A 16,450-nucleotide genomic window follows, 5' to 3' on the forward strand; every position below is an offset into this window, starting at 1 on the left:
TGCCACCAGTGTGGAAGTTACGGCACCGGCCATGCAAAGCGCGGTGCAGCGTCAGCTACATGATGAGTGATGGCTGAGGGTCCCTTTAACGTGGCAGAAGTTTCTAGGGAAGCCCCCACTGCCAGATGCTCTGCGCTTCTAGTGTGTGATCGGCTGGTTCTTGTCCCAGTCTCAGGGTAAAGGGGCAGATTCTGAGGGGTCACACCGTCTGGGGCTGACTCCCGCTGTGATTATATATAACACCCCAGTTGTTGCTTTTGCTCCCAATCTGTTATGGGTGATCTCAACTTGAATGCAGGTGAGATCTATATGTATCTTTAAATAATGAAATGTCAAGGTTTCCATGAAGACGGGTATTGGTGCCATTTGGCGAGTCGCTGCATAGAATCTTCCCGATGGGCTGTTAAAGGGTTAATATTTCAGGAGTCCCCGCCGGCCGTTCGCAGAAGTTTCTTCTTTTTCCGCGGGTTTCTGCGGCGGGGATTTGATTTGCAAACAATGTATTTCTTAGTCAAATTGCAGCAGAGGGGACAACTCCACGCAGGGGGGGGGGGCTGCAAGGCATGCTGGGAGTGGTAGTCCTGACACGTGACACAGACGTGTATTTGTACAACTCGTGCAATTTTAATGAAATTTAGGAGCGCATTATACAGTAATAAGCAAAATGCGATATTAACCGATATTAGGGTATTAGAGGCAGAATCTGCTGCCAGGCAGGGTTACGATGTGCCGTGTTTACAGAGATGGCTCCATTGTTTGCTTTATGGGCTCCGTACAGAGAGCTGACATCGTGGTGGCCTCTGAATCGGTGTCTCCAGTACATTGTACAGCGCTACAGAATATGATGGCGCTATATATATCAGCAAATAATAAAAACTCCCCCGACAAGGGCCCCGGGCTCGGTGAGGCTCATGTGGCGGCGGTGCCCTGTCTGCACTAATCATAATTTTAAGTAATGACTGACGCCGGGAAACTCCACCCGGTTACTTACTACGTTATATTATATTGTTTCCAAGATGACCGCGGAGGGTTAATGTTGTACCGCACTATGGTATGTGTTGGTTCCTCTGCACAAAAAGTGTTAAAAACTACAGCTCCCATTAAGCCACATTGTGTGGGCGGTACACGGCTGGGCGGGGTCTGTGTATAGGGGGCCGAGCTGTGGTTCAGTACAAAGCCTTGTGCCCGGTGTGCTTGGGGACAGAGCAGCCGCTCCGGTGCTCGGCTGATGCATGGATTCCTGCGCCCCCCTCGGCTACACCTTGGCCTGACCCTCTGCCCCCCAGCGGCCCGCTCTGTAGACGCTTCCCGGGTTGGATGTTTCATGCCACCGGCGCCATGCATACGGTGCAGAAAGACACCACCTTCACCAAGATCTTCGTGGGGGGGCTTCCCTACCACACCACGGACTCTTCGCTCAGGAAATACTTCGAGGTTTTCGGGGACATCGAGGAGGCCGTGGTCATCACCGACAGACAGACCAGCAAGTCCCGTGGCTACGGCTTTGTGAGTATCTGGGGCCGCCGCTGCATTAGCTTGCTGTGCTGAGAGTTGTTGTCAAGCTGCTGATAGGTTGTGAAGGTCGGGAGGGGGTTCCTGAGGTCTTCTGTGCCACTAATGCCCCTTGTTGGGTGTTTATTGGGGGCTCAGATACGAAGTGCTAGAAGTGAAGCTGTCACCACGGTAACTGCACCAGTTGCTCTCATTGCGTGGGGTTGACGCGTCCTTGGAGTTGGTGCCCGCTGGCACAGGAGGCCGGCTGCCCGGTAATTAGGTCATCGCTATTTTTAATGTTCTGGGATTTTTTTTGCCAAGGTCAGGGTCCGAAGTCCCCGGCGGCTCCGGCCCCTGCAGCTTCACTTGTTGCTTGTTTTAAAATAAACTTTGTTGTTACTGAATACAGGGGAGTGTTTGTGGAGTAAACATGTTGTGATAGCATCTTGGGTGCCTTCGCCAGGACTCGGTGCGCAACGAGCTGGAAATAGTTGGCAGTTAGTGACGGTGGCATGAAAGGGGGTCTCCGGCCGTGTTTTGGCCAGGGTCTCGGATGGGAGTCTCTAGCACCGGCTGGGTTTTGGCGAGGGGCTCGGATGGGGGGTCTCTAGGCACCGGCTGGGTTTTGGCGAGGGGCTCGGATAGGGAGTCTCTAGCACTGGCTGGGTTTTGGCGAGGGGCTCGGATAGGGGGTCTCTAGGCACCGGCTGGGTTTTGGCGAGGGGCTCGGATAGGGGGTCTCTAGGCACCGGCTGGGTTTTGGCGAGGGGCTCGGATAGGGGGTCTCTAGGCACCGGCTGGGTTTTGGCGAGGGGCTCGGATAGGGGGTCTCTAGGCACTGGCTGGGTTTTGGCGAGGGGCTCGGATAGGGGGTCTCTAGGCACCGGCTGGGTTTTGGCGAGGGGCTCGGATAGGGAGTCTCTAGGCACCGGCTGGGTTTTGGCGAGGGGCTCGGATAGGGGGTCTCTAGGCACCGACCTGGTTTTGGCGAGGGGCTTGTATAGGGGGTCTCTAGGCGCCGGCTGGGTTTTGCACAAGGCTGGTTTCGGTTTAAGTGCTGAGAGTTGGGAAATAATTGTCACGGACCTTAATGATATCGACTTGTCCTTGTGGGGGATAAAGCCCCTCTTGCATGGCTGCCGGTCACGGACCCCCAACTGTCCTTTTGTGGGCCCTTAAGATGTGCCCAGTTTTATCACTCTTTTAACCAGGATTCTGGACTGTCGGTCAAGGAGGACGTTGGATGTTTAATTCAAACTGCCTGGTTTATTAGTAATGTATGGTCCGAGGGGTCCCTTTATCGGCTCCTCGTCCTGTTCTTGTTGGGATTGGATAACCGGCCGCATACCTCTGTCACTAAGCAGCTGTTATTAAGGAGGATTTCTCGCTGCGATTGGTGAAATAGTCAGGAAGTGGACACATCGCTGTCATGGAAACCAGAATGCTAATGGAGGTCACGTGTTTGACCCAAAGGCTCGGGTTCTTTAATCTATTTTATGGAACTTCATTTTTTTTTCCCCTACTTAAAGTTAAATGCAATAAAGTCGGACCTTCTGCGTATCGCCACAGGGTCCGTAGCGTTGTACGTTGGGTCACAGAGGAGACGCTGTTACTCTATTTTTGAAAATCTGATGGTCTTTCTGATTTAGAAATTACAGATAAGGGTTAATCAGAAACATTTCTCCTCTTTTGGGGGGGGGGGCAAAAAATGCATGAAACATAATGGGCTGACCTGTGGTGTCTGCTCTGTGAATGAATGGGGCAGAAATTGAGCCACTTTGTAGCCGTTTCCCAAATAACTCCCTCGGTGACACGGTGGCAGGGTAACGTAAGGCGCCCGTGTCTGGGTCAGACAAATCGGCACACGCGTGTTCAGTGATCCGCTTCTTTCCCGTAGGTGACCATGTCAGACAGAGCAGCGGCCGAGAGAGCCTGCAAGGACCCGAACCCTATTATCGATGGCCGGAAAGCCAACGTCAACCTCGCTTACTTGGGAGCCAAGCCGAGGAACCTCCAGAGTGGTGAGTGTTGTCTTCTACCCCGCTCCATCCTAGCTGGCGTCTCTGGCCTGGTAGCGTGTGCCTGACACACATGACACGCAAACATGTGAAGCCCCTTTTAAGCGTCCACCCGCTCAATGACACGTTAAGGGTTCCCCATTTCTCTGTATGTTTCGTGCTTTGCTGGTAACGTCTCTAATCTTTGGGCCGATCCGTTCAGTGGGGGGGGGGTGTAAGAGCCAGGAGGAGGCAGGTAGCGCAATAACTCGCTGAAAGGGTTAACGTGTAGGGCATGAAGACACCCTAACGTACGTACCCTTATCTGTTAAATGTGTTCTAGAGTGGAACTGAGTGCCTGGGGTGCTGCTATTAACCCTTTCTGTGTTGCTTTACAGCAGGTTTCACCATCGGGGTCCAGCAGTTACACCCGGCCTTCCTCCAGAGACCGTACGGGTAAGCGGTTAATATTCTCCTGTTTGTGTTACTTTTATATACTTTTTTTTTTTTTTTTTTTTTTGTAAACTCCTTTTGCTTGTCTCATGTTGTAAGTTTATTTTCATTTCTTTCTGTAACTACCCTCCTGCCCCACCTCCTCTGTTCTGGTATTTAGTAGCAGGTTGTGAAGCCTTTTTGTTACTGTACCCGGAGCCGTCCTAGACTGTACCCGGAGCCCAACCCCCCCCCCCTGCGGCCAGTCCGTATAACCCTCCTCGCACATCGAAAGAGCCCCCGAATGCCGCAGGCTGGTGGCCGTTGGGGACACTCAGACAGATGTTCTGCGGGCCTCTCGCTGCCGTGTGTCGCCAGCTATTGTCTGGCCCTTTCGATGGCTTCTCCCCCTCCTTTTAGCTCATGTCCTCTAATTGGACCCGGCAGCTGCTCTCAAAATCCCTGGCGAGCACAATAGGCGCTCAAACAATGCCTCGTTTAACCCTTCGTGGCATGTTTTGGCTGCCGTGGGGGGTGCTGGGTTGGGAAGACCGTATGGGTTTTTTAATATATAATAGTGTGTGTGTGTTTAGAAAGAGGAAGAAGGCTCTGCTCCCAAGAGCTTGCAGTCTAACCTTCCTGTCTTAAGGGGGCGGTTATAAGGAGACGAGGCCGTGAAGTGCATATAGGGGGTCCGGTTATTTTTCAGAATTCATCTGGTTTTGACCGTAAAGCTTCACATTGAAAGTCTGTTCCCTGCAAGCGGGCATCTGTCTGTCCTGTTACTGTGTTGGTCTGTCCAGATGGGCTCTGAGTTCCTGCCCTGTTACCCCAGTAATACCACCCCTCCCTGTCCCCAGCTTTGTCACCTGGGGCAGTTTGCTGGAGTCGCCTGCCTCCGCTGTGTAAATCAGGCGGCGAGGCTGGTGTGGGGTCTCCGGCTGTCTGTCTGTCCAGCTGTTTGTCCCGCCTCCTGACAACTTCTCAGGGATTCCTTTTATCTACCCCAGATATAGATTGGAGGCAATTTCCTGTTTCGCCGGCGACATTAAACTTCCTGTCATACGGGGAGACACTTCTGTTCTTGACATGGAATGGGGCACAGGGGGTTTTGGGGGAGTCCAGCTCTGTGCCAGGGGGTCTGGTTGTAAATTCTGGCATTACCGGCTGAGATATGGATTCATACGGGGGGTGATGATGCGATGACGGGGGGGGGGGCATCATGTGACATCACAGCCCATGGGTGTGTTTTGAACTGAATATGGTTACAGGAGTCGGCCATGTTCTGGGATATTGATGTTTTTTTTCTGTTTTCCTGCAGGTTGGCGCCGCAGTACATTTACCCCCCCACCCTCATCCAGCCAAGCGTCGTCATCCCGACGGCCCTTCCGTCTCTCCCGTCTCAGTACATCGACTACAGCGCTTCCCCGGCGTACACGCACTACACCTCCGCGTCCTACGAACAGTATCCCTACGCTGTGTCCCCTGCCGCCGGCTACGTGGGCTACAGCTTCACAAACGCGGCCCAGCAACCGATGTCTGCGAGCACCACGGGGGCCGCACCGACCGCGTACATTCAGTACCAACCTCAGCAACTCCAGCCGGATCGGATGCCGTGAAACCAGATGCCGGTAACGCGGAGAAAAATATCTATGTTCACACAATAAGGGAAAAACCTGGGCGCTGCGGACTTCCATTCAAATTATGGGAAACTCGGCTATTTGACGCTATTTTCTTCTTTTAATCGCCGTGCAGAGAAAGGGATTCTGGGTAACACCGGACTCTGCCTCCGGGGAAGAGATTTCAAGTGACTGCAACGTCTCTCCCGTCCGGAAAAGCTGAACAAAAACCAATCTTTTTATACATTTTTCTTCTATAAACTAATATTCAGCGATGCCTTATCATAGAAATAACTATTTTTGAATATTTATTGCGACTTTTTTTTTTTTTTTCCTGCTCACCCGAGCTGCAAATTTATGGATGAAACTGTGAACGGAACGATCCATCGTGTTCAAAACCAACAAAAAAAAATTCAGTTTAAATTATTTTGTGGATTTTGTTCTCCTAAGAAGTTTCTGATTTAAATATTTGCGTCACGGAGGGCTGCGTTGCCGCAAGGTGCCAGGGGAGGGGTTTAGGAGCGTTGCAGCGAGGCACCAGGGGGAGGGGTTTAGGAGCGTTGTCGTCAGGTGCCGGTGGGAGGGGTTTAGGGGCAGGCGTTGCCCCCGTGCAGGGTCTCCGTAGTCCAAGCACTGTAATAGTTTGTTGTCGGGATGGGAAGGAATATATAAAGGTCGCGTTGGGCAAATGTCCCCCAGCGTGAAATAGTTAAACGGTAGACCGGAGTAAAGGGTTAATCTCTTCTGTCACGCAGACGTGGCTCAGAGGGTTTCAGCCGAACCTTTTTGAAATGCGTGTGATTTGCATACAGGTGCGATCTGGGAGGAGCCAACGCGGCTATACAGCGACCGCTGCGCTCTCTGTCACGTGTGCAGATCAAATGTCTCTCCCGCCGGCCGACCTCACCGCATTCTTTGTGCGGCGTTTGGAAATGTCTTCTCTCGCAGACGTTGCGCCGGTTTCCGTGTTTGTAGCGGCTGGGCGTCGGATTGCTTGTCCCTAGCAGCCCAGTGCTTCTTTGGGGTTATGTTGCCCGTCCCTGAACTGGGGAGAAATAAGTGGGATAGTTTTAGGTAAGGGCCGAGTCACTTTCAGGCAATGGGGCTTGGTGTGGTGCAGGATGTCGTCGGGGAGGAAAAACACTGTATTTATTATAATTTTAGGATTTTTAACCTTGTTCATATATAAATTGTGCTGCAGAATTACAGCTGTGTAAATAGGAAAAAAAAATATCTTAAAGGGCCAAGCTGATGTGGCCAATTAACCCCTTAAGATCAAGACAGGTGGCATTTAAGGCCGGGGTTAATAGGGTTAATATTTCTCGCAGTTAGGAGCACAAGGGACACGTGGAAGAGAATCTACTCAGAGCCGTAAGAGATCCTTTTATCCAAAGTGTTTACAGAGAGATTAATCGATCAGATGACGGAGGTGACGCGGCCGGCTCGCCAGTCCCTCCGTTGGATGACAATGTATGCAAATTAATTGGTCAATTTACATAAAGCGCTGTGCAGGGGCAAAGCCAACACACTTCTGAGTTTCCACGAGTTGATCCATGTCTTCAATTGAGATTCTGCCACCGCCTATAGAAGTAATAACGCCTCCGATTGGTCGGTAAGAGATTTTCTTGCCGGAGTTTGTATTCGTTTGGCGTGGAAAAACCACCATAAGAAGCAAAATAAAACAAATTTAATGATGAATTTAGTAGCCTGTGTGCTCTTTTCATGTTTGCGCCAAATGCGTGGTTTGTATAAACCGGGGAGGAGCCGGTGGTCCTGCCTGGCTGTGCGGAGCCGTAGCTGGGGGTCTGGCCTGGCTGTGTGGAGCTGTAGTTGGGGGTCCGGCCTGGCTGTGCGGAGCCGTAGCTGGGGGTCTGGCCTGTAACTGATTTGAAGGGTTAGCGGCTGATCTTCCCTTTGCGCTGTAACCATACAGACTCCCAAGTAACCCGGAGTCACTTCTCTTAAGGTGCAGTTCCATTTAATAAAATAGTGAGATATTTTAAGGTTATTCGTTAACCCCTTCATTCCCCTATAGACGTACCGGGACGTCCAAAAACCGCCTATTAAGAATCCCCTAAGGACGTCCCGGTACGTCCAGCCCTTCGTGCAGCGTCAGGGACACATCCCTGCCGCTGCACGGGAGACCAGGCTCTCGTTTGACAGCCTGGACTCCCCACTGACAGCAGAAGCCGGCATTGCCGGCTTTCTGCTGTCCGATCTCCTGTAACAGCTTCCGGCATGAAAGCTGGTAAGCTGTTACACTGTAAACTGCCCGATCGGGCATTCCCTGCGGGGATATCCTGCCCTCCGATGAGGCACAGAGACGCTGCGATCTCTATGCAGGTCTGTGAGGACCTGCATAGAGATCACAGTGTGATCGGTGCAGGGGGATTGCAGGGAGGGGAGTGAGAAACCATCTCTCACTCCTCCTCCCGTCCTGAAAGAGAAAAGCTGGAAAAAAAAATTAATTTAAAAAATATTAAATAATTTAAACAAGTGCGCCCCCATTACTGACGCCGCACGTTCCAAATCCAGCTCTCCATGAGAAATGGTTCTATAAAAATAATTTACGGATAACGGATGCGGCGCGTTGGGGGAGACAGTAAAGCAGCTCGTGGAAATATCATTTCGTTTTAGGAAATGTCCCCATTTACTCGGCTCAGAGGTTTACACTCTACTGCTGATGGGAAGATACAGACGTGAGGGCCGCTGCAGAGCGATTTGGGCTCTATGCAGAGTGTGTGGGGTTCTGGATATATACGTCAGTAAAGTCATATTGTGAAGGCTGTTCTGTACAAACAGAAACATTCGCTTGCCGGCAGACAAGTAGTTAAGTCAGAAAGTGGCCACGGGCTGAGGCGGGGTGTCCGGATTACACACTTTCACCAAAGGGTTACAGGGATATCAAACCTGCGCACCCTGATCTCCCAGGGGCCAGCGACGGAGCAGGACGCGTCCTATAATAACGCTGCAGACGGACTACAATTCACATCATCCTGAGCAGGCTGAGGGTTAAAGCCCACTCCTGATTAATGTTATTAATTCCACGCGATCGGCCTGACAAACCGACCCGTCGGAGGAACCCTCAGCACACGACGTAACCAATGAGAAAAGCGCCAGGAGCTGGCATAGAATCCTTTAGGCCGATGTCTGGACAGCTCCATATGTGGCCCTAGGGAAGCGCATGGTATAACCCGCAGCCATCTTTTTGCCACATTTCCACCCTTACTGGATGCATTGCTTCCCCGGTTGTCGGGAAGTACTGGCCTCGGGTACCACGAGCATATGAACGCCGTCTCTGTACATCGTCCAGGATCACACCAAGCAGGCAGACTCAGAGACGGACGCTCGGCTCTCGAAGACAGAAATGATGTTTGTGGAAAGTAATTTGGGAAAATCTTGGCCTTTACAATAACCAAGAGCTGATCTCAGCCCTAGCCACAAGTAGATTGCAAGCTCTTGAGACCTAGATCTCCTGTTCAGACAAGGCTTCCTCGTCTCCTGGTCTTTTAGACGACTGGCAGATTATCTCTATGAGGTTTTAGCAAGGAAATCGTTACTAAAGAAAGAGGGGGCCACATAATCCCGCGAGATCCCCGAACACACGCGTGAAGCTGCAAGGGCCACGTTCCTAGACGCGTTACTGTCACTTTAAGCGTCTCTCGGCGTGTGACTCAGGCTGTCACTTCAATAACAAAGTCAGATGATTCTGAATTTCGCTGCCACGAGGTCGGCCGCCGGGGCTCCTGGGGAGGGCGATAAGAGGCTGATTGGTGCCTATCAGCCACCTCACGCTAACACACAGCGTCATGTGTAATAACAGGGGCAGCAAAGGAGGGCTCGGGCCCCGCTCAGCCACGAAAATGGAGAGTAAAGTATCCCCCGTTGCCACGGTGATCGCTCCACATTCCGCTGGAATAATCCCCGATTTTTTTTGTAGTTAGGAAAAAATGTGCAAAACCACAACAAACAGAAAGTGAAAAACGTTAAAAGATTATGGGGTGCCGAGCGCTGGCATCGTGGCCCCCTGTACCCCCGCCAACCCCGGGAGAGAAGGGCTTCTGAGCGCAAGGAGCGCGGGGAATCTGTAGAAGGGAAATAGTTAGATGGGACGTGGCCCTTTAAACCTCCTATGGATGTGAAGGCGTTTAACCCCTTGTGTGCAGTGTTGCGGGAGTGGGCTGGAGGGCACAGAAGGGTTAAAGAGCTGACAGCTTTGGGGCAGTGGAAACGCTGAGGGGACAAAAGGAGCCGCGGCTGCCAAATCGGCTCCGAACACAGGGGCCCTTCACGGCGCTGGGGGGGGGGGTGGGAGCCGCCAACACAGCCACGGCGGACCCCTTAACCCGTTCGCTGCCTTCCCATTTATAACACAATGCAGAGATCGCACTGTTTGCACACGTCGGGCCCTGCGGTGACAGGACACGTGTGGCCCCTGGCTGGGATCCCTCCTCTGCGTCTATAAAGCGGATCAGACCCCGAGCGCCATGAGAATCTTCTACAGGATTCATAGAGAAACGTGGAAAAGATCATTCTTCCGGGGGCCCGCCGAGGCTTCCGCGGGGATTTAAGATCCTCGGAATATAAATTATCCACCGTGGCAGTTAACAGATCAGTAAATCTCCTTCACAATAACCTTCTCTACAGGGGTGATTAACAGTCGTGGTTTGGCGCAGGGCAGGTGCCCGTCCATTCACAGACGTGTTAGAACCTGTATCTTCTCACACCCCGGCCCTCCTCGGACACACCGGGGTGGAATAAAGTGTCAGCCGCCACCTTTACTGATTTACACTCAAAACTTCACAGAAAATGAGCCGAGGTCGCAGTTTGTCCAAAAAATTAAAAAACTTTATTGCCTGCCCCCTCCCAAGACACTGCGGCCCACCTGGCTGGGGTCTCCTAACCGCGTTGCACTAACACACCCCAATCACCCCCCCCCCCCCCGGGAGCGCTGAATGTCTCCGCAGCATTTATCTGCTCAAAACACCTGTTTGCTCAAAAGCGCCTCTTTAAAGATAAAACAAAATTCGAATTTATCTGAAGTGCTTAGAATTGAACCCGGTGGGAGCGTCATGCACGGCCGCCTTCATCACCAAAGCCCCCCCCACGCGGGCAGATACAGAGCGTTGCCCCCCTCCTGCTCTCCTGGGGGGTCTTTACAATCTGCTGGTTTTGAGTCCCCAGAGAATGTAACCAAAGACCTGTTAGTTCCTCCAGATGTTCGACAAACCGTTGGTGACTTCCAGCAAGGGGAGGGGGGAAACCGCTACCCCTCCCCCCACGCCGGGAGACAATTCACAGGGAAACGGGCAAAAGACACAGATCTGTACAAAGGAACGGAATCTCGCTGAGTAAAAATGAAGGGTGTAAGGTGGACAGGAACCCCATCCGAGGCGGCTGACCGCGGAATCCTGATACTTTGCGGATCAGAATCCCAGATGTCAGCTGTCTCACAACGTTTATTATAGTCATTTCCCTGAAAGGAAGATGCGAAGCCGTCTGAAAGCAGCGACAGGGGATGATCTCGGCAGAAAAACATCAATAATAATAATAGTATTATTATTATTAGTATCATTATTATTACTATCAATAATACTAATAATAATATTAGTATTCTTATTATTGTCAATTAGTTTCATTATTATTATTAATCATTATTATTACTATAAATAATACTACTAATAATACTAATGATAATAATAATGATAATACTAATAATATAGTATCATTATTATTAGGGTTATATTATCATTATTTTTATCATTATTAGTATTATCATTATTATTATCAATAATACTGATAATAATGATAATACTAATAATAATAATGCTGATAATAACAACGAATAAATAAATAAACAAAAAGCCACTTTCCGTGTGGCGGGCGAAGCGACGATTGTGAATAAATAAGGTTTTTATCCCAAACATTACGCAGCGTTTCACGGATCGGAACCGAAAGGATAGGAGGTTCCGGAATCACTTCTGCTGAATGCGCCGCCGGCCCCGCGTTCCGCTCCCCAACAGCATTTCTAAAGTAAATATTGATTATTTGGGTTAGCGGCCCCTTCGGTGTGACTCTCAAACAAAGGCGCGTCGGCTCAGCTCTGGAACGCGCTCTGGGCGGCGAGGCCGCGGGTAAATATTGACTGAACTGCGTGAGTTTCAGAGCCTGTGGGGGCCGCCACGTTTCTCCAGCAGGACCGTCGGGTGGTTGCTCTCTCTGCCGTCTGCGGTGTGATTGGGGAGCCGAGCCGTCTGCCCCGTTGTAGAATGTCATAGAACTTTTAGGAATGTAGAACATATAACAGAAGGAAGGCGGTCATGACCCGCAGCGCACCGGCTGCCGCATAATTGTTTTAGAATCCGAAAACACCCCCAACATAAAGACCCAATAAAGAAGATGAGGGGGCCACACAGCCAGTAAAACCCAATACAGCCAATGGTGGGCGACACAGCCAGTAAAACCCAATGGTGGGGCCACACAGCCAGTAAAACCCAATGGCGGGGCCACACAGCCAGTAAAAACTGAAGAAACCCAATTATTTTATTCCACGCTATAATAATTTGTAGCGCGCCATCTTTTAGGGTCCTCTTGGCCAGACTCGCGGGGGGGAAGCTCTTCCAGATGCAGGAGGGAGAAGAACGCAATGCCGAAACAGTTAAATAAAAGGATTGTCTCTCTCATGGGTGATAATTGCCAGCGATCTCTGGGGCGGAGAGACGGTTATCTGCAGCTGGCAGAGACCTCTCTTAGTTTAAAGAGAGGGAGAGAGACGGGCAGACAGAAGACAGGGGCAGAATAACACAAATGCGCTCAGCCTCAGAAAGTGCCATCAGCGGCCATGACTGCCAACTTCACTCTGTAACCACAACAAGCCGCGCATGAGGAGTCCCCGCCGGCGGCTCCTCCTGTAAACACTTTATAGAAACGGGAAAGATTTCAAACCCTTTCTCGGGAAAAGTTACAAATACCCCAAATAAATCCCGACGCCCCCCCCCCTTAGGGAAAGCGCAGTGAAAAAGAGGAATCATCTGAATAGATGAAATAATGCGGGTTTCTGTTTAGAGTTGGGAGACGAGAGCCTGGAAATCCTCCTCCCAAGCCCCGAAGAGACCAAACGGTTAATGAGTGGCATCAGCCAATAGGATGAAGGCGACCCGTGGCCTGCTGGTTCTGGGTACCGGTGCAGGACTCGGGCGCCGTGTCCTTTATCATAAGGCTTCGTGGTGCAGATGAGGTCGCCGAGTCCGTCGAGGGATTTCGGGAGCGTTTCCGTTCTTTTTATATTCGGCTCTCAGGGAGGGATTTTATTTTAATGTCTCTGAGAGCTGAAGAGGGGGGCCCCAGGGACCCGTTAAAAAAAGCCACATATTCTTAGGCGGGAAGCAGAGGATGCTGGGAACGCGCAGGATCGGGACTCCATAACGGTGAGACAAAATCAACCCGCGTCGCGCATGCACTGCACCTGCGATGGAAGGGCTCTGCTGTGGAGCGGAAACGTATCTATCGCTCCAGGGCATTAAAGCTTTTCGATTTACTTTTGCCCATTTTACCCTCTATCACCGGGGGCTCGGTGCGTTCCGTCTGGCGATGACTGCGATGGGTGGCCGGCTGGCACTGAAAGCGTTAAACCTCTTGTCCTAAACGCGATGTTTACACGCCGGGGCGTGCCCGCCCCAAATATTTCACACAATGCAGATTCCTGGCCTGCGGCCGGGCCCCGGACATGCGCGTCGGTTTTCCAGGGGTGACGGTTAATAGGCGGCGATCGCATTCCTGCGCGCCGCGGCCTCCTCTCGTCGTTGTTTTATTCATGTTCCTTCTCCTCTGTGTGACTTTTCCCGTCCTAATAAATAATTCAGTGTCAGGACATTACTGACGACTCGCCCCCCCCCCCCCCGGGACATCGTGACGCAGCATCTGGCGAGGGCCCCTGGGGCACAATACTCCGCTTCAATCATTTACAAACAGCCCCATTCACCGCGAGCTGCCAACGTCACGCTAATGATGCCCCTGCCGCTTGGGGGTTAACCCCGGAGCTGTGAGAAGCATTGTGTCTGTGGGATGCACAAAGGGTTAAAGCTCCATTTATTTTGGTTTCGGTGTTTAATCTGCGTTTGGGTTCCCGGCGGCGCAGGTTTCCCTCGGCAATAAGGCGCCACGAGGTGGAGGATTAACCTGCCCCAGCTTCCAATTAACTGCCCCGCGCTGAGGTATCCTAACGCACTGGTGATGCTTAAAACCCCCGGGGTGTTAAGTTAAAAGGAGCAGGCAGGGTTGAGGCTGCAGACTGGATAGTTAATGGGGGGCAATAAGCAGACGAGCGGAGCGATATTCACTAATAACAGTAATAAGGGCCGGCTCGGCCCCGGGTATCACAATGATATATATGGGTGCCGGACACGAGGGGCAGAATGTTTGCTGGGTATGAGGGTAATGCAGGGTTCTACTGCCCTAAAAGCCCCGATAATGTGTATAGAAATCGGCATAATTATTTTAAATGCCCCGCCCAGTTACTTAAATAGCCTCTAACCACACCCCTTAATCTGTGGCCTAGACAGATAATTATAGTGATGTCACTGGACAGGGAGGAGAGAGCTCTGTGTGAAGAGATCACACCAGGACGTTGCTATGCAAATGAGATGCAAATATTCTCAAACCCCCATGCTGCAGCTTATACACAGCTTCTATTAACTCATTGATACCTGCTGTGTTATTAGTGCGTACCCTGTCCGAGCAGGGCCGACCGGGAGCCAAAAAGGTTAATATAGTAAAGATTTAACTTCACGTTACACATGGGGCCGGCACAATGATTTATCTATACATTAGGCAGGGGCCAGCTCGCTGATTTAACTATACATTATACAGGGGCCAGTCACTGATTTAACTATACATTATACAGGGGGCCAGTCACTGATTTAACTATACATTATACAGGGGGCCGGTCACTGATTTAACTATACATTATACAGGAGGCCGGTCACTGATTTAACTATACATTATACAGGAGGCCGGCTCACTGATTTAACTATACCTTATACAGGGCTGGCTCTTTATAAAATCAGGTAGGGGAAATGTTTGCATACGGCAAGCTTTTTACCCTCGTTGTGGGGGGCAGCACAGGCTCCCGCTCTCGGCCCCAGGATGCCCCTGGGCGGTTTGAAAGTTTCAGCATATCTGCTATTTTTATCTCACGGCCGTATATGGAGAAGGAGATGAAAGAAATCTGTTTAATACGCGGATAAAGGTCAGACCCCAGAGCCGCTCCTCCCGTCTCATTAAGAGATGTTTGTATCGGAGGAATCCTGCAACGCGTTCTGCTACAAATCATAGAACTGCCCCTGTATGGGGTGGTTTGCAAACACCATGTGGCCTCATCTGAGTCCTGAACCAGTTATAAAACACAAAAATCCAGTTTTGCCGACCAATCAGGAAGCTGTGACTCGGTGCATCCTGGGGGATGTTGGCACGGGGGGGGGGGGGGGTGACCCCAACAGGTCAGCGATCTCTTATGTTACTGATTTTAACATCGCTACGGAATCTGCTGGCGCTATATAAATGTAACGTGCCACTAGTCACCTGTTTACCAACCTTTGGGTTTTATTTGCAAATTTTCTGTGACCCTGAATGATATATATATGGAGAGAGATACAGCCGCTGTCCGGAGGGGCCGGACAGCTGCTACTGAACTGCAACTCCTATTAATCTCAGCCAGAATCCTTAAAGAGCACCACGGCTGACGCAGCACCGCAGGGAAGCTAACCCATCCGATAACAAGATCCACCATTAATTATTCCACAGGGAAGGGCTGCTCTACTTTCTCACAGACCAGAGTAACACTCTCTCCGCGTATGGCGGCCTGCGGTGAACGGATTTATCCCATTCCCATCACTCTCAGCCTTTGACCGTTCTACAGATTATTAATGAAGGCTCTCTCCCAGTTTGTGACATGTCTGCTGCATTGCGTGCGTTCCTTATGATTTTGTGACGCACTTGCTGAATAAACGCGAGGAAGCCCCCCGAATTAGCGATTTCTGCCCCTCTCCAGAGAGAATCTCTAACCCACTTATTACCCCGTCTGCCCTGCCGGAGACCTGCGCGCAGCTGCGATTCCAAACACAGCGGGGGTAATTTCTACCCGGCGAGCGAGAGGACTTGTGATTAATCAGAAGAGATCCCGGCGAGGGGCTCGGCGCAGAGACGTCACATCCACGCGCTACACGCTCATCACATCCACCCGCCGTACGCGCTCACCAGATCCACCCGCCGTACGCGCTCACCACATCCACCCGCCGTACGCGCTCACCACATCCACCCGCCGTACACGCTCATCACATCCACCCGCCTCATTTAGGTGACAAGTTCCAGTCGAGCCGCGCAAAGCTGTAAAATCGGGTTTCAGAGCGCAGGCTGGGGGCCGGGTACGGACGGGATGTTATGGGGAGAAGAGGCTCTGGTTTCCCAGGCTCTCCAGACCCGGCTTCCCTCCAGCCGTTTTTCACTAGAAAGCTGTCTCCTGGAATTGCTGCCGTGCCGGGGCATAGAATGTCCTTGGCTCGGCGCCCCACGCGTTTCTCCGCCAGGACACAGAATAATGGGAGCTTCGCGGGTCCAAGAGCGGTTATTATTATTATTAATATTCCTGTGCATCGTGTCTGTGCACGTCTGGATCTCGCATCCCCCCAATAGGATCTCGCATCCCCCCAATAGGCACATTTCAGTTAATATTTACCCCAGGGGGGCGGTCAGACGGCATCTTACAAACCAGGACCAATTAACTCCCCCCGCTAGTCGGTGCATTAAAACCCGGACACGGACCCCCGAGGACAGACTCTTCTCACATATATACAAGGAACCAGAACAGTTTAACATAAAAGCTGTTCTTAATAGAGAAGACCCCTTCTGTGG

General features: G+C 51.3%; 1 protein-coding gene across 1 annotated transcript; it reads left to right on the top strand.

Annotated features, from left to right (window-relative positions):
* Positions 1-1,338: 1,338 nt before the first annotated feature.
* LOC149282038 (RNA-binding protein 38) lies at positions 1,339-5,542 on the top strand. Its single transcript, XM_089498697.1, has 4 exons — positions 1,339-1,506; positions 3,392-3,515; positions 3,893-3,947; positions 5,245-5,542. Exons 1-4 carry the CDS (start codon positions 1,339-1,341, stop codon positions 5,540-5,542), a joined length of 645 nt encoding a protein of 214 aa, XP_089354823.1.
* Positions 5,543-16,450: the final 10,908 nt, after the last annotated feature.

The sequence above is a fragment of the Sceloporus occidentalis genome, unplaced genomic scaffold (genome assembly GCF_023333645.1).
Source record: "Sceloporus occidentalis isolate IW3139 unplaced genomic scaffold, rSceOcc1.0.p SCAF_124, whole genome shotgun sequence".
In the NCBI taxonomy this organism is placed as follows: domain Eukaryota; kingdom Metazoa; phylum Chordata; class Lepidosauria; order Squamata; family Phrynosomatidae; genus Sceloporus; species Sceloporus occidentalis.

Excerpts from the sequence above, each read along its gene's own strand:
- LOC149282038 (XM_089498697.1), top strand. The coding sequence starts at position 1,339 with ATGCATACGGTGCAGAAAGACACCACCTTCACCAAGATCTTCGTGGGG. Across the intron at positions 1,507-3,391 it reads AGTCCCGTGGCTACGGCTTT|GTGACCATGTCAGACAGAGC; the intron begins GTGAGTATCTGG and ends TCTTTCCCGTAG. Across the intron at positions 3,948-5,244 it reads TTCCTCCAGAGACCGTACGG|GTTGGCGCCGCAGTACATTT; the intron begins GTAAGCGGTTAA and ends GTTTTCCTGCAG.